Source organism: Marmota monax, unplaced genomic scaffold (assembly GCF_021218885.2).
Source record: "Marmota monax isolate L192 unplaced genomic scaffold, Marmota_monax_Labrador192_F-V1.1 WCK01_AAM20220418_F8-fsc00187, whole genome shotgun sequence".
Classification (NCBI taxonomy): Eukaryota; Metazoa; Chordata; class Mammalia; order Rodentia; family Sciuridae; genus Marmota; species Marmota monax.
Window position 1 is genome coordinate 2,981,059 of NW_026694837.1, and position 23,202 is coordinate 3,004,260.

At 40.8% G+C, this 23,202-nt stretch overlaps 1 protein-coding gene across 2 annotated transcripts in view; it reads left to right on the forward strand.

The window, feature by feature from the left end:
• The first annotated feature begins 7,608 nt into the window (after positions 1-7,608).
• The window catches only part of Znf318 (zinc finger protein 318), a 35,224-nt gene continuing 19,630 nt past the window's right edge, over positions 7,609-23,202 (forward strand). Inside the window, exons 1-5 of one of the 2 annotated variants that reach the window (XM_046426137.2) lie at positions 7,609-8,188; positions 10,869-11,020; positions 17,355-17,994; positions 19,519-20,961; positions 22,433-22,532. In XM_046426137.2, coding sequence (XP_046282093.1) covers positions 7,730-8,188; positions 10,869-11,020; positions 17,355-17,994; positions 19,519-20,961; positions 22,433-22,532 — 2,794 coding nt within the window. In that variant the 5' untranslated portion in view covers positions 7,609-7,729. The remainder of the gene's footprint in view (positions 8,189-10,868; positions 11,021-17,354; positions 17,995-19,518; positions 20,962-22,432; positions 22,533-23,202) is intronic. The other variant, XM_046426136.2, reaches the window with a different exon arrangement.

Below are 23,202 nucleotides of genomic sequence, written 5' to 3' on the forward strand. Positions count from 1 at the left end.
TAGGGGGTTGCTATGGATCCCCAACCTAGCCTGAGTCAGGGACACCTGGCACAGCAGATCTCTCCAGTTATTTGTAGATAAACAACTTAGCAGGGTGGGAATGTGCCTAGGAGTGCTCTGTGGGTCTTTCCAAGGACAAAGGTGATGTCCCTTCCTTGGACAGGCTTTGCTCTGAGGTAGAGGCTGGTTTTTCAATTGTACACAAATGGAGCACAACTTTTCATTTTTCTGGTTGTACACGATGAAGAGTCATACCTAGGGTAATGATGTCTGTCTCATTCCACCATCTTTATTTGGCTATCCCAAATAAAGCTACTATGAAACTGGGTGTGGTGATGCACGCCTACCCCCATACTCCTTCCCCTCCCTGCCTCTCCATTGTGCAGTCCAAAGTTCCTCCATTTTTCCCATGCCCCCTCCCCCCATTATGGATCAACATACACTTATCAGAGAAAGAACATTGGGCCTTTGTTTTTTGGGGGGATTGATTTACTTCACTTAGCATGATATTCTCCAACTCCATTCATTTAGCTGCAAATGCCATAATTTTATTCTCTTTCAATGCTGAGTAATATTCTATTGTGCATATACACCACAGTTTCTTTATCCTTTCATCTATTGAAGGGCATCTTGGTTGGTTCCACAGTTTAGCTATTATGAATTGAGCTTCTATAAACATTGATGTGGCTGCATCACTATAGTATGCTGGTTTTAAGTCCTTTGGGTATAGACCAAGGAGAGGGGTGCACAATGGAGTTTTATTCATCCATAAAAAAGAATTAAATTATGTCATTTGCAGGAAAATGGATGGAACTTGAGAGCATTATCTTAAGTGAAAAAAAGTCACTCTCACAAGCTCAGAACGTCAAGGGTCATATGTTTTCTCTCATAGGTTAGAGAAAAAAGGAAAACAAAGATGTGGGGGTGACTCATGAAAATAGAAGATAGACCAGTAAAATAAAGGACAAGGACTTGGGGCGAGGGCAAGGGGAAATACTGAGGAACACTATTGACCAGATTATATTGTTATATCACCTGTATGTATGAATATGTAACCACAAATCCTGCCATTATGTGTAATTATAACACACTAATAAAATATGAAAAAAATTATATAAATGCAATAATGCAGTATATGTTATTTTGTGTCTATTTTCCTTGACTTTGTATTGTGTTCTTCAGATTCATTCATGTTGTTTAGAAAAACAGTTTATTTACAATGCTATATAGTATGTCTTTGTATAACCATACCAAAATTCATTGGGTTTACCATTAAAGAATATGTAGATTGTTTTCAATATTTGGCTATCCCAAATAAAGCTACTATGAAACTAGGTGTGGCCTGTAATTTCTGTGACTCAGGAGGATCACAAGGGTCAGCTTTGGCAACTTAGTTAGACCTGTCTCAATTAAAAAAATAAAAATAAAAAGGTTTGGGGATGCAGCTCAGTGGTAGAGCACCCAGAGTTCAATCCTCAGTATACAAAAATAATTAATCAATTAAAAAATAAAGCTACCATGAACATTCTTGTACTTAGTAATATACCTGTGAATGCACTTCTGTAGGATATATACATGAGAATTGAATTATATGGTCATTTTTAACTTTTGTAAAAAGGCCAAACTGTTCTTTTTTTTTTTTAAGTTTTTCGGTGGACACAACATCTTTGTTTGTATGTGGTGCTGAGGACCGAACCTGGGCCGCACGCATGCCAGGCGTTTGCGCTACCGCTTGAGCCACGTCCCCAGCTCCCAAACTGTTCTCTAAAGAGGTTGTACTAATTTATATTCCTATTTGCAATGAATAAGAATTTCCCTTGGGCTGGGGTTGTGGCTCAGAGATAGAGTGCTCACCTAGCATGTGTGAGGCACTGGGTTTGATCCTCAACACCATATAAAAATAAAATAAAGATATTGTGCCCACCTATAACTAAAAAATTATGTTAAAAAAAAAAAGAATGTCCCTTGTTCTACATACTTCCAATGTTTGGAATTTTAGCCAGGTTAGTGAGTGTAAAGTGTTACTTCATTATGGTTTTAATTTGCATTTTCATGATTACCTGTGAAGTTATGTATTTTCACTAGTTACTGGAATTTCTTTTTTTTTTGGGGGGGAGGAGGGTACCTGGGATTGAACTCAAGGGCACTCGACCATTGAGCCACATCCCCAGCCCTATTTTGTATTTTATTTAGAGACAGGGTCTCACTGAGTTGCTTAGCTAGCTTTGAATTCTCGATTATCCTGTCTCAGAGCTGTCTCAGAGCTGCTGGGATGATAAGTATGCACCACTTTACTCGGCTGGAATTTCTTTTAAACACTTAAAGATTTTATCCATATTTTTACTGGAGTATTTGTTTTTCATATTGTTCTATAGCTGCTGTTTATATATTGTGATATAGTACTTTTTTTTAGGGATAGCATATATCTTTTCCTACCCCATTCTCTTTTTTTTTCCTAAGTACCTCAATAAATTTTTAATTCTAGAAAATATTTTAAATATAAACTAATCTATAGGCAATTTAGCAGCTGATATCATATAATATTGTTTATAAATGTTTTCATTCATATTCCATTTGGGACATGAATTAATTATTGGAGAGACAATGGCATGCACAGTTAATTGAATACTCTGGGTATCTTTACCCATCCAGAGGTTTTTCTATTCAATATGAAAAATTTTTTTATTTGTGTTAATTAGTTACACATGACAGTACAATGATCTTGACATATCATACATTTGAATCAGATGGGATATAATTTCTCATTTTTCTGAGTGTACAGGTGGCAGAATTACATTGGTCATGAGGTCACGAATATACCCACAGCAATAATAATGTCTATTTTATTCTGCTGTCCTTCCCTTCCCCCCTTCCCCTCCCTTCCCCTCCAATCACTCCACCCCATTCTCTTGACAGCATCTTTTGATAAACAGAAGTTGTTGATTTTAATACAATCAAGTATATCAGTCTTTTCTTGTTAATGTGTTATTCTGGTCCATAGAAACCATAATCTGACTTTATTATTAGGGAGTCTAAGGAGCAGATATGAGAGACAAGGAGAGTGAAACAGGGAAAGAAAGAACCAGTATGAGAAGTTTCATTGACCTGGCCACTACTCAATTACTGAATTCAATGATTGGGTCTTCAATAAACAAACTGCATCTCAAGAGCATCCTGGGAGAAGTGAGACAGGAGAAGAAATGGGAGGAAATTACTCATTGGCTCCTGTCTCTTATTGATCAAAATTCCATCCTGTGCGGAATTACATCCCTTGCATTTCCATTTTTATTTATTTATTTTATGTACATATGAGTATATATATATTCTTTTTTCTTGGTACTGGGGATTGAACCTAGGACTTCACTTGTGCTAAGTAAGGTACTGAGCTATACTCTCAACTTTTTTTTTTAAGAGCATATCTTTCAAATTGCCCTGGCTTCAACTTGGGGGATCCAGTGTAGCTAGGATTACAGGAGTGTACCACCACACCCATTTGAGCTTATGCATTGAAAAATAGACAAAGCTTTTTTTTATTTTAAAAATAATTTATTCTAATTTGCTACATATGACAATAGAATACATTTCAATTCATATTACACATATAAAACACAATTTTTCATATCTCTCGTTGTCCACAACATAGAGTCACACCATTCATGTCTTCATACATGTACTTAGAGTAATGATGTCCATTTCATTCCACTGCTTTTCCTACCCCCATGCCCCCCTCCCTTCCCCTCCCTCCCCTCTGCCCTACCTAGAGTTCATCTATTCCTCCCATGCTTCCCCCATCCCCATCATGAACCAGCATCCTTATATCAGAGAAAACATTCAGCATTTGGCTTTTTGTGGGATTGGCTTATTTCATTTAGCATTATATTCTCCAACTCCATCCATTTACCTGCAAATGCCATGATTTTATTCTCAACAAATAAAGCTTTTTTTTTTTTAGTAGGGTTTAGTACTCAATAGTGATAAATGCATGGATTGAATCCACTATGCTTAACAGAAGATTATATCTTTAATCTGTTATTACTGGTACATAGGAACACTGGTAATATCAGGGTGTTGGCATTCCAGTCAGTGAGCAGGGAGTGCCTAGGCTCAGTTCTCATCTAAAGACTGTCAACATTTCTATCCTCCTACTCACTTGGCACATGGCTTCCCCATAAAGCTTATGGCCCCAAGCAGAAGATTTGCAACAGTTTTGCTCAGCTTGCATGTGGGGGCAGAGGTGCCATTAGCTGCAAGTTGAAAACCTGGCCCAAGTCCTCCTCCTCCTGGAAGGCACTAGCATCTTTATTACCTCACAGGAGCTAAATTTCCTTCTCTTGCTTCTGAACTCATTTCAAAGCCCAGGAGGCCTGTCACTTTGGCATATTCTTGGAGAGTGAATCCCATTATTAGGACCCCACTTTGTTTTGGAGTTAATCCCATCATTAGGACTCCACTTTGTGATCTTATCTAACTCTAATCACTTCCCAAAGGTCCCATCTCCAACTATCACATTGAGAATTAGGGTTTTAACATATGAACTTGGAAGCGGGGCACACAACTCAGTCCTTAGCATAGAGCATAGGTTTCTATTTTCAGATCTTACCTGTCATTGTTATATGGCTACTATGGTGTGTGTGTGTGTGTGTGTGTGTGAGAGAGACAGAGAGAGAGAGAGAGAGAACCAGTAAGCATGAGAGCGCCTTAACTTGTTTCATCATTAAAGCTATATAAAGAAAATGGGAATTGTGTTGGAGAATTACCTGTGAGTTCTCTCCCATCATATAGGGCAGAGATATATTTCCTCTCCCATCATATTGGGCAGGGATATTTCCTCTTTGCTTAAAGTCAAGTGAGGAGAGGTCTTTACTGGAAATTTTCAAGACATTTGGCTCATGTCTCCTAGTGTTTGTCTTAACTCCCACATTGGAAAAGTCCAAAAGCAAGATGCTGGCTTCTTAGCTGTATTGGGATGGCAAGTAAGGGGGACAGTATGGAAGCCAACTACACTCCTAGAGAGTAAACCCAGGGGTGCTGTACCACTGAGATACAACCCTAACCCTTTTTATTTATAAAAAAAAATTTTTGGTTGATAGACATTTATTTTATTCATTTATTTTTATGTGGTGCTGAGGATTAAATCCAGTGCCACACATGCTAGGCAAGCACTCTACCACTGAGCCACACCCCCATCCCTTTATTTTTATTTTTAAAATTTTGGGACAGGGTCTTGCTAAATTGCCAGACTGGCCTTGAACTTGCTGACTTCCTGCCTCAGCTTCCCAAGTTGCTAGTAAAGTTTTAATTGTTACCCTGGGGTAAACATTTTCACTATTGCAATAAGACTACCACTGTCACTGAAAAATATCTGACAAGACCTACAAGAAATTTCATGTAGGATACAAAGAATGATGCATTAGACAGGTACGACAGGGTAGCAGGAGAGTTTTCGGATTATGTTCCATAGAGGCCAGCTTCTCTGATTGAGCAAGAAAAGTGATGAGTATAACAAATCCTGATCTAGTATCAACTCCAAGTATCTATACACAGAAATTCATATTTTCTTCATATTACTTATATCACATCAAAACGTAGGTAAAAAAAAGTAGGTAACAAAAATCCACAGAAAGGCTAATAAAGGCAGGGCATATACTCCAGGCAGTCTTTTTATTTTTTTCAGTAAAATAAATAATTTTACTTTATATAAATTTATATAGAGTGAAGAGCTGAGGATAAGAAAAATCAACCAGTAAAAAATTTTTACTTTGCTGGGCGCAGTAACACAGGCTTGTAATCCTAGTAGCTTGGGAGGCTGAGGCAGGAGGATAGCAAGTTCAAAGTCAGCCTCAGCAACGTGGAGGCACTAAGTAACTCAGTGAGACCCTGTCTCTAAATACAATACAAAATAGGGCTGGGGATGTGGTTCAGTGGTTGAGTGCTACTCAGTTTGATCTCCAATACCAAAAAATACATACATTATATATATTTTATATTTCTATAATATTATATATTTTACTTCATTTTTGCTTAGCTATGAATGTAAGCATATGCCATTATACAAACACGTGGAATTGGATGTATTTTAAGTTTAATATAAAAACAAACTAGCAGGGGCTGGGGATGCAGCTCAGTAGTAAAGAGCTCGCCTAGCACGAGGAAGGCCCTGAGTTTGATCTCCAGTGCTGCAAAAAAACAAACAAAAATACCTAGCAAATCTTAAGTTTGACTAAACTTTTCTTCGTAATCAGAAACCTGATTTTTATACCAATTTCAGGTTTTGTATGTCCAATTGATAGATAAGAAGCATTAAAATATTAAAAATACTAAGCCATTTGTATTTGATGGGAAAGAACTCATCAAACATTTTGACCATTGTACTGCTGGTTTATTTTTTTCGACTTTTTTTTTTTTTAATATTTATTTATTTATTTTTAGTTTTCGGCCGACACAACATTTTTGTTTGTATGTGATGCTGAGGATTGAACCCGGGCCGCACGCATGCCAGGCGAGCACGCTAGCGCTTGAGCCACATCCCCAGCCCCTTTTATCGACTTTTGTATTTGGGATACAGAGCCCTGGAACTGGCATCTAGAAAAATTCTGGTTAAGACTGAGAGTGGTGTGAGCAGGTGTTGTCTGAATCTCACAGAAACTCGCCAGGCTTCCTCCTGTCAGTCATGACATGGACTGCCGGTGGTAAGTGACCTCTGCCAGACCACCGTGAGTGGTCAGTACTTCTCGAAAATACACTCTGGGCTGTGGATGTGGCTCAAGCGGTAACGCGCATGGCATGCGGGGGGCACTAGGTTCGATCCTCAGCACCACATAAAAATAAAATAAAGATGTTGTGTCCACCGAAAACTGAAAAATAAATATTAAAAAAATTTTCTCTTAAAAAAAAATACACTCTGATGTCTGTTTTGTGTTTCATTCTCTTGCCACCCCCTCTGCTCTTTCCTATCCTCAATTCAAACCTCTAGAAATTGGGCAGACTGGAAAGTAAACTGATGGTAGGGACGCTGCCTCTGTAGGGGCGCGGGCTTTGGTGGGTGCTCTTGTGGAGGCGCGTAACCTCCGACAGAATTAAAGTTTCGGGGGTGTTTATATTCTCACCATTTATAGTAACCTATCGTCTCCAGATACATTAACAGGGTTGGGGAGCAGGGAAAGCAATGAGTAAGCTCCCAAAGGAGAGCACCTACAAGGCCCGACGCCTCGGGGATCCCCGGGAGATCTAGTCCAGCTCCCGCTAATCCCACTCTTTCGCCCCGCCCCTCGCGCGCCTTGGCCCTCGGCGTCACGTGACCCCCGGGGGTGGGGGAGGGAAATGGGTGGCTCGGCGGCCGCCATCTTGCGGGCTGGGAGGCGGAGCGTGCGGATCTCTGGGCGCGCGCTGCAGCTCCCCTCCCCTCGCCCAGCTTCCGCGCTCCTCCCCACATCTCAGAGCTTCAGTGGACACTCCCTGAGTAAAGAAGCGGGGAGCCCGGCAGGGCTCGGGGGTGTGTCGGGCGTGTGCTCGCGCCCTCCAACCGCCAGCTGCGGCCGCGGGAGCGCGCTCGGCCCGGTCCCAGGGGCGGCGCGGCGCGGCGCCGAGGGGAGGGGGCTACTCCGGCGACGGGGGCGGCGCGCGGAGGCCGTGGTGGCGGCGGCGGCTGCAGCTGTGGCGACGCGCTCGGGGCCCGTGTCCAAGGCGCCCCCGGGTCGGAGCTGCTGCCGTGGCCGCTGCTGCCAGAGCCATGTACCGCAGCAGTGCCCGTTCCTCTGTCTCCTCTCACCGACCTAAAGACGGCGGCGGAGGCGGCCCTCGCATCGGCCGCAGCTCCGGCTCTTCCTCAGGCCCGGTTCGCCGCACATCTCCGCCGCCGCCTTCCTGCTCCTCCTCGTTGCGGACCCCGGCTCGCCGGCCCCGCTCGCCTACAGGGCACCGTGGCCGCCGGGCCTCACCGTCTCCGCCACGGGGTCGCCGCGGCTCCCCGTCCCCTCCCCGCGGCCGCCGGGCCTCTCCTTCCCCTCCGCGGGGTCGTCGCGTCTCCCCGTCCCCGCCGCGGGCCCGTCGCGGCTCCCCGTCGCCACCGCGGGGCCGACGACTCTTCCCGCCCGGCCCTGCCAGCTTCCGAGGCAGCAGCCGCGGAGAGTCCCGCGCCGACTTCGCCCGGGACGGCCGCGGAGACCATCCAGGCGACAGCGGCAGCCGGGTAATCCCACCCCTTACCGGGATTTCCCCATACCCTGATCCACTTGCCCAGAGTTCCCGCTTCCAGAAACGCCCTCAGCCCGGGCGCTGCAAGGCCTCTAGACCGGGAGTCCTCGGCGACGCCAGAGCCCGAGGTCCCTGTCAGCCCCGGGAGCTTCGTTTATATAATAACGGACTAGGGACCCGCACGGGCGTCTGGTAGGGAGGGAGTGCTCCGTTTCCTGGCGAGAGGCTGTTTCTCTCACTCAGCGGAGAAGAGGTGGAAAAGTTTGCCAGGGCAAGGGGATTTTTATCCAGCCCTGTGTCTGGTTCTTTTTGGAGAGTTGACACTTCTTCGGGGCTCCGTGGGGTTTTACTCCCTTACACTCGAGCTGGCCCCTGGATCTTAGCAAAGCACAATGTCCATCTTTGTGGCGAGTCAGGGGACTCTAGCGGGATAACCTGTTAGGGGATCTAGATTGGAACTGCTTTCCGAAATGAAAGGAGCCTAACCACAGTCCTGATAGCTACTACCACTCGGTGAGTTGTAGGATGGGAACTGTGCTTAGTTCTTCACACGTTCTTTTTAACGCTCACAACCCTTTGAGGTGAAGCAAATATTGTTCCTTATTGTACAGCTGATGAACCAACCCAGAGGCTTAAGTAAATTGACCTAGGTGACACAGATGAGCCTGTGAAACTGTGGTGGAGCTGTGATTCAACTCACATGTAGTTCGCACAGCCCATGATTTTAACCGTTGTGTTTTATTGCTAGAGGAACAGAAAATGAGATTAAGAAATTTAATTTAGGAGACTGGGGGTATAGGTCAATGGTAGAGGGCTTGCCTAATCTGTGAGGCCCTGGGTTCTATCCCCAGCACCCAAAGGGGGGAAAAAGTTTTTAGTTTAGACATGATATTGACCTCTGTCAGAACCACCACTCTAGTAAGAGTTTCTGCACAGGGTCTGGTATTGGAATTTGTTTCAGTTTTCATAAGTCTATCTTATAACCCGGTGACAAAGTTTCTGTTTTCTTGAGTACCTTTCTAACATGTATCCAGGTACTCTGGCTACTGTCATCATAGATGAATTGACTTGTCATTTTGTTAAGATTTTCAAAACCCAGCTGTGTCAGTCTGAATGTCAGTCACTGCAGAGGAAGCAAGGACAGAAAACTTGATTCCACAGCCTCCCCTTTTTTCCTATGTTAGTTTATTTGCTTCAGTCTTTTCTGCCACAAAATGGTATCACCTTTTGTTCAAGTCAGAAATTGTCATTGTCTCCCTTCTCCCCATATCTAATCTGTCATATTAACCATATCTGCCTAACCTATCATTTGTATCTCCAAATTACACCTTCGAAACTATTCTTTGCCATACCTTTTGTCCTATTACCTTTTCCCTGGATTGTTGGGTTTGGCTCCTTTACATTTCACTCTTACTATCCTCCAATTTATTCTGGATACAGAAATGAAAATGATTTTTTAAAACCCTCTTTTCATACATCTGATAAGTATTTATTAAGCATCTACCATGTATTAGGCAGGACAGTGAGGAAACCGACAAAAACTTCTGCTCTCAGTTTAAATTTTAGCAAGATGAATTGGAAATTAAGAGAAGTTAGAAATGGAGTTGCACATTTAGTGTGATTAAGTACAAGAAAAAATAAAGCAGAGAAGGGAATTAAAATTTTTGATAGGGAAAGCCTCCCAAGAAGGTGATTTGAGTGAAGATTGGTGAGGGTGTGAGCAATACATTGGAAGGCAAAATGTTAGATCATAGTATTTCCTTGCTTAAAACCCATCTGTAGCTCTTATCCCAGTAAGAGTAAAAATCAGAATTTACTAACCATGGTTTCTGTTTATCTGTGTCACTTTTCTGTGGCCATACAGGCCTCTTCCTATTACCCCCAAAATTGTCAAGTAATTCTTTCCTTTCACCTAAAACATCTTTTTATCTTTTTTTGCAAGACTGACATCTCCTCAGGCATGGTCCAGATTAAATGATACCATCTCAGAATCCATATCTTACCTATCTGTAGTAACTCCTCCTTTTCCTGTCTTTCATGGTATCATGTTTTAATGTTATAGCACTTACTGCTATCAGAAGAACTTAAAAAACAAAACAAAAACACCTGTTTTTGGCTTGCATCCTTCACTAAAATGTGTAGGTTCTGAGAGCACCTTTCTGTTTTAATGTCCATTAAGAATCAGAGGTCAGGGCTGAGGTTGTGGCTCAGCGGTAGAGTGCTTGCCTAGCACGTGCAAGGCCCTGGGTTCGATCCTTAGCACCATATAAAAATAAATAAAACAAAGGTATTGTGTCCACCTACAACTAAAAAATATATATATATATATATATATTACAAAAAAAAATCAGAAGTCAGGGCTGGAGTTATGACTCAGTGGTAGAGCGCTTGCCTAGCACATGTGAGGCACTGGGTTTGATCCTCAGCACCACATAAAACTAAATAAATAAAAGTATTGTGTCCACCTACAACTAAAAGAATCAGAGGTCATTGTTTGGGAGGATTGGAGGTGTGGGCTTTTCTAAGAAAATGAAAATTTAAAAGATGCTTTTTAAAGTAGTTTCTATCAATATTTCTCATCTTGTTGAACCACAGCTTTGTGAGTAGGGAGAACATTTTTAGGCATAGTGACATCTTGACCATATTACTACCATATAATTTTTTTACTTTTGTAGAGACGCTCTCCTAGTCTGCGTTCTGACTCTTCTTTAGAACAGAGCTTAAGGATCACTGTTGGCAATGACCACTTCTGTGTTAGCACACCAGAACGTCATCGGCTTAGTGATCGGCTGGGGTCACCAGTGGATAATCTGGAGGACATGGACAGGTAGGCTTCACTAAGGCAGGTGCACTATACTAGAAAGTTTGCTGTTTTCCACATAATGTAGTTGAAAGGATGGTGCCAGCACTTATTCCCTATGTCTATGTGTCCAGAACAAAGTACCACATTGGAAAAGGCTTTGTGAATGGAGAAAAAATACTGAGGATATGGAGACTGTTTCTGAATGAACTGTATGGTGGAAATGATTTTTAAAAACTCATCTTGGTATGGATAAAAAGAGTATGTTGAAGGGTCATAATCAGAATCCCTGAAATGAAAAATAGTTGAAATAGCATGGATTGTAAACTATTGTAAAGGTGTGAAGAATGTCCCTTATACAAAAGAAAATTCTGAACACAAAAGGAAAAAAAATTTTTAACAGTGTTTAAAAAAACAAACTTCAAAAGTTTATCCAAACCAAAATATAGATTCAAAAGGGTTTATATAAATTCATGTCTAATATATGTGTGAATGTTTACTGTATAAAGTGATAATAGAGGTTTTTAAAAATGTTCATTTACTACTTTACAACTCTTGAGTGCTAAGGAAGAGCAAATGCATTTCACAGTTATCTATATAGCAAGTACATAATAACATTAGGCGTTATTCACCTCAAAAGCCAAACTAGTTAGGATGGGAGTTCAGGACAGCCCTTTTTCTCAGAGCTGAGACCATGTCTGTTATGGTCTTTGTCCAGCACATTGGGAGTTTTCATAAATGAAGTGAATCAAGGAAGTATTCTTTCTGAAATTGTTCAGTAGTGAACAGAGCATAGACAGTGAAGTGGAGACTGCTAGGCAGGAAGTCTGAGGACAGTGCTGCTATTGCTAATATTTACTTCAAAGCTCCAGCGGCTATGTTTGCAAAGAAGCAAGGGAGGAGAGTCTTATGTCATATAATACTGAAGCTTCTGAAGATAGGTCTTCAAGGTATGTGTCTCTTAATTGAGGCAATAGCTCTCGACCTTCCAGCTGCTTCTATTTTGGGAGATGATTGAATAGTCATTGTGGGTAGGTGGTGCTTGGTGTGATTCTCTTTTTCCTTGCTAAGGTTTTTGAGGTATCTTCACCTCCCCTTTTCATAACTTTGTTATCTATGTGTGCTTCAGATAACCAATTGTCTTTTAAAAGTTATAAAATTTTCCTTTTACAGAGTTTAGGACTGTGATCTTTTTTTTAATAGAATTATGTGTTTTAGAGAGACTAGTCTACTTTAAAGAAATTGAATTAAGGTTCTGAATGGAGGTTATAGGACCATTCTTTACACCTTACCACCTATACAGTTCCTTTTCTCTTGCTCAGTATGATTTGTATGGATAATTACTATCCATTTAAAACTGGCCCATAGTACCATTGGCATGCTCAAGATGCCTCCTGACAGTGAGACTAGTCTTTAGCTAATAAAATAAGCCATTTCCATTCTTTGTACATACATGTTTAGTTTTTTTTTTTTCTTTTTTTTTTGGTACCAGGGATTAAACTCAAAAACACTCGACCACTAAGCCACATATGTAGCCCTATTTTGTATTTTCCTTAGAGACAGGGTCTCACTAAGTTGCTTAGTGCCTTGCCATTGCTGAGGCTGGGGCTTTGAACTTGCAACTCTGTCTCTAGCCTTCTGAGCACTGGGATTATGGATGTGTGCCACCAAGCCCTGGCCATGTTTAGTTTTTTATTTGCTTTATTCTCTTTCTTCCTTGTTTGAATCTGTTAAGTTTTGTATAGTTTGGGTGACAATCAAGTTACCCAAGTCAAGGGTTGTTAATATCCTTTCCTTAGTGGGCTGGGGTTGTGGTTCAGTGGTAGAGTGCTTGCCTAGCGCATGTGAGGCACTGGGTTCAATCTTCAGCACCATATAAAAATAGATAAAATAAAGATATAAAAAAAAATCCTTACCTTAGCATCCTTATAACTGACTATAAGTTGTTCTGAAAATGGAGCATGAATAGATTGAATGAAAAATTCTAAGCCTTTTGGCTTCTAAAGACTAGTAAATAGGACTGGGGTTGTGGCTCAGAGGTAGAGTGCTCACCTAGCATGCATAAGGCACTGGGTTTGATCCTCAGCACACATAAAAATAAAATACTGTGTCCACCTAAAATTAAAAAATAAATATTAAAAAAAGATTAGCAATTACAAGGTTAATTTCTCCTGTTTAAAGTTGTTTTGGGATTAAATATTCCATTTTTGGAGTTCTCATATCCTGACAACTCCTTGTCCTGCTAAAGATTGATGAGGTAGGAATTTTTTTCCCTTTAATTTACTTAGGGAAAAGACAGAAGTAGACATCTTTCTTGAGGACTCAGCAAAGTAAAAGAATAGAGAGTTTAGGCTTTAAAGGACATGTGTGTGGGCTGGGGATATGGCTCAAGCGGTAGCGCACTCGCCTGGCATGCATGCGGCCTGGGTTCGATCCTCAGCACCACATACAAACAAATAAAGGACATGTGTGTGTGGTACTGGGGATTGAACCCAGAGCCTCATGTATGCTGTGTAAGCACTGTACTCCTGAGCTGAGCTACACTCCCAGCCCTGAACAACCTTTTTTTAAATTCAGATATATTTTTAAAATCACTTTTATTCAGATATAATTAATATGTCATATAAATTGACTCATTTAAAGTGTATAAGTATATAAGTTTTTAGTATAATCACAAAGTTACACATCTATCAGGACAATTTTATGACATTTTTGTTATGCCAGAAAGAAATTTGGCACCCATAGCCATTATTCCCCTCACCCTACTCTCAGCCCTTGGCAGTCACTAATCTATTTTCTGTCTATAGATTTGCCCATTCCAGATATTACATATAAATAGAAGAATATAATACATAGTTTTTTATGTATTTCTTTCACTTAGAATAATGTTTTTAAGATTCATTCATGTTTATATTTTTCTTTTTTATTGCTGATAATATTTCCTTATATGCATATACCACTCTTTTTTTTTTTAAATATTTATTTTTTAGTTCTCGGCAGACACAACATCTTTGTTGGTATGTGGTGCTGAGGATCGAACCCGGGCCGCATGCACGCGAGGCGAGCGCGGTACCAGTTGAGCCACATCCCCAGCCCGCATATACCACTCTTACTTTTCAACAATGGTGAATGGATGGGTAACATTGGGTTGTTTTCACTTTTGGGCAATTATGAATAATGCCACTATGCACTTCAATGTACAAGCTTCTTTTTGGTGCTGGGGATTGAACCCAGGGCCTCATGTATGTATGCTAGGTAGTTGCTGTACCACTGAGCTATGCCTCCAGCCCTACATGTTTTAACCTGTTTAATGGAAATTTAAAAACAAAAAAGTGAAGCAGTTACTGTCAACACCCATGTACTACATGCATCCAACAATCAGCTTTTTAATAGATAGACCTTATTTTAGAAAACAGATTTAGCTAAGGCTTTCAGAGTGTTCTTTACTGGATTATATCAGCCTACAGAAGGTGTGATCCTTTTTAGGACTTACTTTTTTTGCAACCAGTTTCCTTTTTGATGTCTTGGGATCCCTGAGGAAGGAGAACATGAGCTTCTAGTAAGCATCCTGATTTCTGACTATATTGACATGATAGCTTTTTTTTTTTTTAAACTATTCATATGAGTTCTTTCATTGTATGTTTCCTTTTACTGGAGATTCCAAGTCTGGACTGAGGCTTTCTGAGAGCCATCTTATTCTTCTAGCTTCTTGATAATTAGTGTTCCATTAGATGATGAACTAGTATTCCATTTGGTGGTTATATGTAATAGTTCTAGTGGAGAGCTGAACGTGAGAGCTTGGATGAATTTGCCACTAACCATGTAGCTTGAGTTTTTTCCCCCACACCAATATGTATGGTAGATAGTGTTTTAGTGATGTAGTAATTCCTCTCCAAACATAGGTGTTCATGGTTGATAGATACAGGGTAAAATTATTTACTCCAGTTATGTTTGATTTCAGAGATCAACCTTGATCCATTCACATACCTTTATGTTTCAGGGTAAGTTGATACCTCAAAATCCCCCAGATTCCTTGGGAAGGAAGTGGGAAACAGAAATCTATATTCCCAAAGGTGGAATTCTTTGTAGAGAGGTGATGAAGTTTAACCTTGGTAACCTTTCATAAATTTATTTACAGCTATTGTCCAATTCTAGAACTTTGAACAGAGGCAGGGCTGGTGAAGAAGAAAAGGCAACTTTTTGATGTTCTGTTAAGGTAGTTTCAGGGATGAGAAAACAACTGTTTTTTTTTATTTAAATAGTTTTTAGTCATTGATGGACCTTTATTTAATTTATTTATTTGAATGTGGTGCTGAGAATTGAACCCAGGGCCTCACACGTGCCAGGCAAGCACTCTACCTCTGAGCCACCACCCCAGTCCCAAGAAAACAACTATTAAAAAAAAAAAAAAAAGGAAAGTCATTTTTAGAAACAACAACAAAAAAAATGTAGCTATTATAAACTGTAGAAGATACCAATATTTGCCATCTCTAGATAATTTTTGATGGAATATGAGTGTCGTGGAAGTACTTTTATTTTTTTATTCAAATTACTTAAAATTTACATGCTTAAAGTGCTAGAGGATCTTTTTTCTTTTTTTTTTTAGTTATAGATGGATACAATATCTTTATTTTATTTATTTAATTTTTTTTAAATTTTTTTTAAGAGAGAGTGAGAGATGGAGGGAGAGAGAGAGAGAGAATTTTTTTTTTTAATATTTATTTTCTAGTTTTCGGCAGACACAACATCCTTGTTTGTATGTGGTGCTGAGGATCGAACCCGGGCCGCATGCATGCCAGGCGAGCGCGCTACCACTTGAGCCACATCCCCAGCCCTCTTTATTTTATTTTTATGTGGTACTAAGGATCGAACCCAAGGCCTCGCATGTGCTAGGTGAGCGATCTACCGCTAAGCTACAACCCCAGCCCGAGGGTCTTTATTTCCATGATTTAAATAAAAAACTTTCTTTTTTAGATCATAGAAAGTCTGTGACCATAATACCCAAAAAAGGTTAAGTCTGTTGTGTGTGGTATAGAGCTCTAAGCTGAAGGGACAACTGTTTCTTCCTGGATTTAACCTTCATTCTACCAAGGGCTAAGTCCTTTATATTTCTAAAATAGAAACATACAGTGAGCCAAATCATCATTCACTTTTTTCTGGGCCCAAGATTAGCAAAGTGCTTGTGGATATCCAGGTAAGACAGGGAAATGGGTGACAAAACAGTTTTGTGATCTTTAATTTTCTCCACAATGACAAGTCTTTTTTCCAAATGAAATATATATAGGGGGGCCGGGGTTGTGGCTCCATGGTAGAGCACTTGCCTAGCATGAGTAAGGCAGTGGGTTCAATCCCTGGCACCATATTAAAAAAAAAAATAATAAAAAAGTATAAAAAATGTCTATCTATATATAAAATATATAGGGCTGGGATTGTGGCTCAGCTGTAGAGAGCTTGCTTAGCATGTGCAAAGCCCTGGGTTTAAACTCAGCACTACATAAAAATAAATAAAATAAGGTATTGTGTCCAATTACAGCTAAAAAAAATAAATATTAAAAAAAATATCTCGTGGGGGCCAGGGTTGTGGCTCAGCGGTAGAATGCTTGCCTAGCATGTGTGAGACACTGGGTTTGATCCCTGGCACCACATAAAAATAAATAAAAGTTAAAAAATCAGATAAACCTAATATGTAGACATAAAATTGGGGCTAATAGAATTTAAATAGGGTAGAAAGTCTACAGCTCTTCTGGTTCTGCTTTCTTAGCACCTCTTTTCTTAAGACAGCTCCTAAGTACTCTTTAGATCTCTGTGGAACACAGCTTTTAAAAAACATTATTCTGGACTGGTGTTTCTCAAACTTTAAAGTAAATACAAATTACCTTGAGATCTCACTAAAATGCAGATTCTAGTTCAGTAGGCATGGAGCTGAGCTTAAGAAGTAAGTTCCCAGGTAATGCTGCTGCTGCTGATCCAGACCACACCTTCAATAGCAAAGAGCTAGAATTTAGCTAGTGTGGATTGTGTAATCAGGGACTCTTTGTAGTCTGTTGGTGTTTTCACATCTCCCTGACCATCGTACGATACTCTGAATCCCTAGTCTAATCAAAGAGGTTAGCCTAAGAGTTCTATCTAGATGTATTGGTAATATTAGCCCTTGGTTAGTAGCTGAAGCTACCTATGCCCCCAGAGGAAAGGGAGAAGAAATGTTTTATTATCGCATATCGATATGTTCTTGGACTCTATGATCATTGTCTTTTTCCCTAAGCATTCTGTAGCCCCCTTGTCAAATATCAGTTTCTTAGACTGCACTGGTCTTATTCTTTCCAAGTCCATTATATTCAGTGATGCTTGTCTCTTTTCTCAGGGATGACTTGACTGATGATTCTGTCTTCACTCGAAGCTCCCAATGTTCTCGGGGTCTCGAGCGATATATTTCCCGGGAGGAGGGGCCTCTTAGTCCCTTCTTGGGACAACTTGATGAGGACTACCGAACAAGAGAAACTTTCCTTCACCGATCTGAGTATAGTCCCCATGTCAATTGTCATGATGAACTGTTGCGGGGAGCAGAACGAAATAGAGACAAACTCAAAGGCTCCTACTCTATGCGAGCTGAGGAAAGGAACCGAGAGGCCAAAAGGCCCCGTTATGATGACACAGAGAAGATACACAGCATGGGAGGGGATCACTCAAGTTTTACATCAGGGACACGCAACTATCGACAGCGTAGACGAAGCCCAAGTCCTAGGTTTCTAGACCCTGAGTTTCGAGAGCTGGACCTTGCCAGGAGAAAGCGAGAAGAAGAGGAGGAACGAAGCAGGAGCTTGAGTCAGGAGCTGGTGGGAGTTGATGGTGATGGCACTAGCTGTTCCATTCCTGGACTGTCAGGTGTCCTAACAGCATCAGAGCCAGGATATTCTTTGCATAGGCCTGAGGAAGTGTCTCTGATGCCTAAGAAGTCCATTCTGAAGAAGCGGATTGAGGTGGACATGGAGCCTTCTGTGCAGGTCTCTGTTGCATTTCTTCTAGGGGCTCTTGCTGGATCCTTTAATATCTTAAAGCCTGGGTACATTCCTGGGGGCTGTGTCCCTAATGGTACCTTTGTAATATATGCTGGACCAATATTGTTAAATGTCTGTTAGCTATACCTTCCAGGATTCTTTAAATGAAATTGTAGGCCTCATAATACATCTGTAAAGGGCTTCTGTTCTCTTAAGATTTTTAAACAGACTTTTTAGGGAGTATTTCCTTAAATTAGATAACCCTGTAAGAATCTTTGAATATGGGTTTCTTGGAAATGAAACTTGAAGGGCAATGTTGAAGAGATGATCTGAATTTCCTCATCTCTCTTATATATAATATGTATATATAATATATATTTTTGCAATATATATATATATAGATATATATATATATTTAGTTGAAAGATGGACACAATACTTTTATTTTACTTATTTATTTTTATGTGGCTGAGGATTAAACCCAGTGCCTCATGGGTGCTAAGTAAGCACTCTACCACTGAGCCACGACCCCCAGTCCCCTCATCTCTGTTTAGAGGGAAGGCAAATGTATGAGTTGTAGGATACTAGACCAGAAATCAAGTGATTCTGATTTTGGACCCACCTCTACCACCAGTTTATTGTGTGATTTTTATTTTTTATTTATTTATTTTTTAATATTTATTTTTTAGTTCTCAGCGGACACAACATCTTTGTTTGTATGTGGTGCTAAGGATCGAACCCAGGCCGCACGCATGCCAGGCAAGCGCGCTACCGCTTGAGCCATATCCCCAGCCCTTGTGTGATTTTTAAACAAGTTACTTCACCATTCTGAGATTTGATATTTTTTGTTAACGTATGAAAAGATGGCCAGGCAAGACCACTAGTTTAGCTAAAGGCTTCTGAAAAAGTGCAAAAGAGCTCTAAAGAAGCAAGGGGAGGCTGACCAGTTTCCAGAGTTTTCAGTCTCCACTTCAAAGCAGTGCCACTTATATATATTTTTTCTTTGGGGATCCATGGAAATGAAAACAACTTAGGGGATCTCTAAAATCTTTTTGAATTCAAATTCCTTGGTAAAGACCAAAACAAATGAGCAAAGGTGAAGATGCCATCCAATATGCCTCATTTCCTGTTTCTTCTAATTACAGCAGAGACATCTGAAGATACAGGGACCCAAATCTTGAACTAGGCTAAGAATACTGATTTTATTGGTTTCGTTTGGTACTGGGGATTGAACCTAGGTACTTAACCACTTAGCCACATCCCCAGCCCTTATTTTTTATTTTGAGATGAGGTCTCACTAAGTTGCTTAGGGCCTTGCTAAATTGCTGAGGTTGGCTTTGAACTTGTAATCCTCCATAGTCTCTGGGATTATAGACATGTGCTACCACACCTGGCTTATATTCTCCCTTTTATCTATACTCATATCTCGCTTTTAATTCAGAAAGAACAAAGTTTTTAAGTACTTAAATCAGTTACTGGTGTTCTGAGATTCTGCATAGGGGCTAAATAAAACTGTGTTTGTCTTTGCAGCTTGAGAGTTTTTCCAGTAGTACCAGCTCCAACCAGGATCACACTCTTTACTCTGGACACTCATCTCTTCCACTAAGTGGTGCTATTGCTGCTTTTGCCTCAGAGATTGAAAACAAGGGAACTACAGTGGAGACTGCCCTGAAGGAACCTCCAGGCAATCTCTACCAATGGGGTACCCTCCCTGGGCTGCCTAAAGACAGCAGTCCTCTAAGAGAAAAGTTCAGAAGTTTTCTGTGTCGCAAGGAGAAATTGGATTTGAAATCTGAGGGACCTGAACGACACACAGATTTGTTACTCCCCCATGAGAGAGCTAGCCAGGATGGCAGTGGTTTCTCTCGCATTCTGAGCATGTTGGCTGATTCTACCAGTACACAGGAAAAAAGGCGCCGAAGCTTTCCTGACATTGAGGATGAGGAGAAATTTCTCTATGGGGATGAGGAAGAGGATTTAAAGGTGGAATCCCCACCAAAGACCCTTGGGAGTTCTGAGAGTGAAGTTGTGAGGCAGAAGGCAAGCTCCCTATCCTCTTCACCTCCAGGTATAAAACTAGAATCACTGGAAGATACCAATCCAGAATATGCCAAGATTCATGACTTGCTAAAGACCATAGGGCTGGATATTGGAGTAGCAGAGATTAGTAAATTGGCTGCACGCACCCAGGAACGGCTTCATGGCAAAAAGCCATCATCACGCTCTTCAGCTGACCGCCGTTCCTCTGTTGACCGACATTTTTCAACTGACCGCTCCTCAGTGGATCATCGTTTCTCAGCTGATCGGCGCTCCTCAGATCCCCACAGACTAGAGAGCAGGGAGGCACACCATAGCAATACCCACTCCCCAGAAGTGTCCCATCCACACCCAGCCTCCCCTGTGGATCCTTACCTGCTCACAAAAAATAGCCCTCCATTCCTAAAATCTGACCATCCAGTGGGTCGTATTTCAGGACCAGAAGTGGTTGGCAGTGGGTTTCAGTCATCTGTTGCAGTCAGGTGCATGCTACCATCAGCCCCATCTACCCCAATTAGACTTTCACACTCTGCTTCTTTATCTCAGTTTCATATGCCAAGGACTTCCCAGTTTGCTGCGGCTCGAATACCTCCAAACTACCAGGGACCTGCCATTCCCCCTGCCTCCTTTGATGCCTATAGGCACTACATGGCATATGCAGCTTCAAGATGGCCCATGTACCCTGCCTCTCAACCATCAAACCACCCTGTACCTGAACCCCATAGAATAATGCCAGTAACTAAACAAGCTACTCGGAGCCGTCCCAATCTCCGTGTGATCCCCACCGTGACTCCTGATGAACCAAAACAGGAGGAGTCAGTGCTAGGCCCAGTTCCTACTGCTCAAGTGCCTGTCCAGGTGTCTATCCCATCACTCATAAGATACAATCCAGAGAAGATCTCTGATGAAAAGAACCGTGCCTCCCAGAAGCAGAAGGTAAATATTAGCTTTGGTTGTTCCATGTCCGAGTTTTCGTTTTAACATAAAATTTGTCATTTAGAGGGGGCTGAAAATTTATACGGCCCTTCCAACTCCTTTGGATGTTGCTGACATCACCCTAAGTAATATATAGCCCCTTTGATCTTCTCTCACACATTTTGTCATTCATTATAAACAAACAAAAAGTATGGCCATTGGTGACCATGATTGCTACATTTGTTTTCTTTCTTTCTTTTTTTTTTTTTGATTCTGGGGATTGAACCTAGAGGTGCTTTACCACTGAGCCACATCCCCAGCTTTTTTGTTTTATTTTGAGTCAGGATCTTGCTAGTTGCTTAGGGGCTCACTAAATTGCTGAGGATGGCCTTGAACTTGCAGTCATGTCTCAGCCTCTTGAGTTGCTGGGATCACAGGCATATGCCACTGGACCCAGCTGACTTTTTTAAATGTTTATTTCTTGGTACAAAGTAATGGTCTTAGAACACTTAGGGTAGGAGCTGGGATCCTTGAAGTCTCCCATTTTCTCATTTTTTTCCAGTTTAAAAAAAATTAGCTAATCCTTAGAAGAAAAAAAAACTTTCCCTTAATTTCTGTTGTAGTTATATATCCTGAACTTCAGCCTTTAGTTTATTGAATTATTTTGGGAAAGGGGAATAGGTTCAGTAAATATAAAACTTAAGACTTCGGAGATAGTGTTTGGAGGCTGAACACTTTCTCTTTGTTTTTCCTTCAAGAGCTAGCTCTTAAGTCAGGGCTGATAATTCATAGGTTTTTCTCACTGGTCTATTAAAGACTAAGCCATATTTGTTTTTTTCCATTAGGTGGTAGTAATGTGGTTGAAACATCATGAGCTTTAGGGCAGGTATACTTTTTTTTTAATCTCCTTACTCTTGTGACTTTTGGTAAGTTACTTAATTTTGCACAACCTCAGTTTTCTTAACTGTAATATAGAGAAAATGTTGTGAGGATTAAATAACATGAAATATGTAATGCACCTAATACAGTGCCTCACGCATAACACACATTAGTTCCCTTCTTCCTGGTTCCTTTTGGGTTCAGAACCACTGTCCAGTAGTTGCTGTCAGTGGCTCTAGGTGTGTCTTGCATAAAAATAATACATTCTGAGTGTATAGTTCTTAAAAGAACTGGGATTGACTACATAATCAGAACCTCTGTGTACAGGTATGTGATCCTTAGTTTAAGATACATAGCACAGGACTGGGGATGTGGCTCAAGCGGTAGCGCGCTCGCCTGGCATGCGCGGGGCACTGGGTTCGATCCTCAGCACCACATAAAAATAAAATAAAGATGTTGTGTCCACCGAAAATATATTTTAAAAAATTCTCTCTCTCTCTCTCAAAAAAAAAAAAAAAAAAAGATACATAGCACAAGGCTTTCTGGAAGAGAGCAATAGAAAAGGGAGGATGTTGGAAGCTGAGGGACTATCTTACCATTTTATACTTTGCAGGTTATTGAAGAGAGGGAAAAACTGAAGAGTGACCGGGAGGCCCGCCAGAAAAAAATGTACTATCTCAGGACTGAGTTGGAGCGGCTTCACAAACAACAAGGTATCAGGCAGCTCCTTTGCATGGCTGACTTTTAACTTTAGTAGGAGACCCAAGTGGAGAGGTTTTGTTACTTTCAGGTTCAGTGACTCAAAGTTTGACTTTTAAAAATTATTTTTTAAAAAGGGCTGGGGGATGTGGCTCATTGGCAAAACACTTTGCCTATTACGCACAAGGCCTTGGATTCTGTCCCTAGCACCACACACAGATACACACAAATAATTATCATTATTAACATAGACCTAGAGAAAAGTTGCAACAACAGTACAAAGAATTCTTAGGTACTCTTTTTCCAGATTATTAACATCTTAACTACACTTGCTCTATTATTTCTGTGTGTATATGTGTGTGTGTGTGTATGTGTGTGTGTATAATTTTAACCTAAACTCTTACAGTAAGTTGTAGATGTGACTCTTTGTGACCTCTGAATATTTGTGTTTTCTAACAACAAAGAATTTACATACATAACCAGTAACCACAGCGCAGTAATCAAAATGAGAAAATTAATCAAAATGAGGCTACAAATCTATTCATAGTTCACAATTTTCCCAGTTATGTCCTTTATAGGAAAAGAAATTGCAAAATTTTTCATCATATTCAGTTGTCATGTTTTTTTAATCTTTTTTATCTTTTAATAATAGTTCCTGAGTCTTTGTGTTTCATAACATTGACA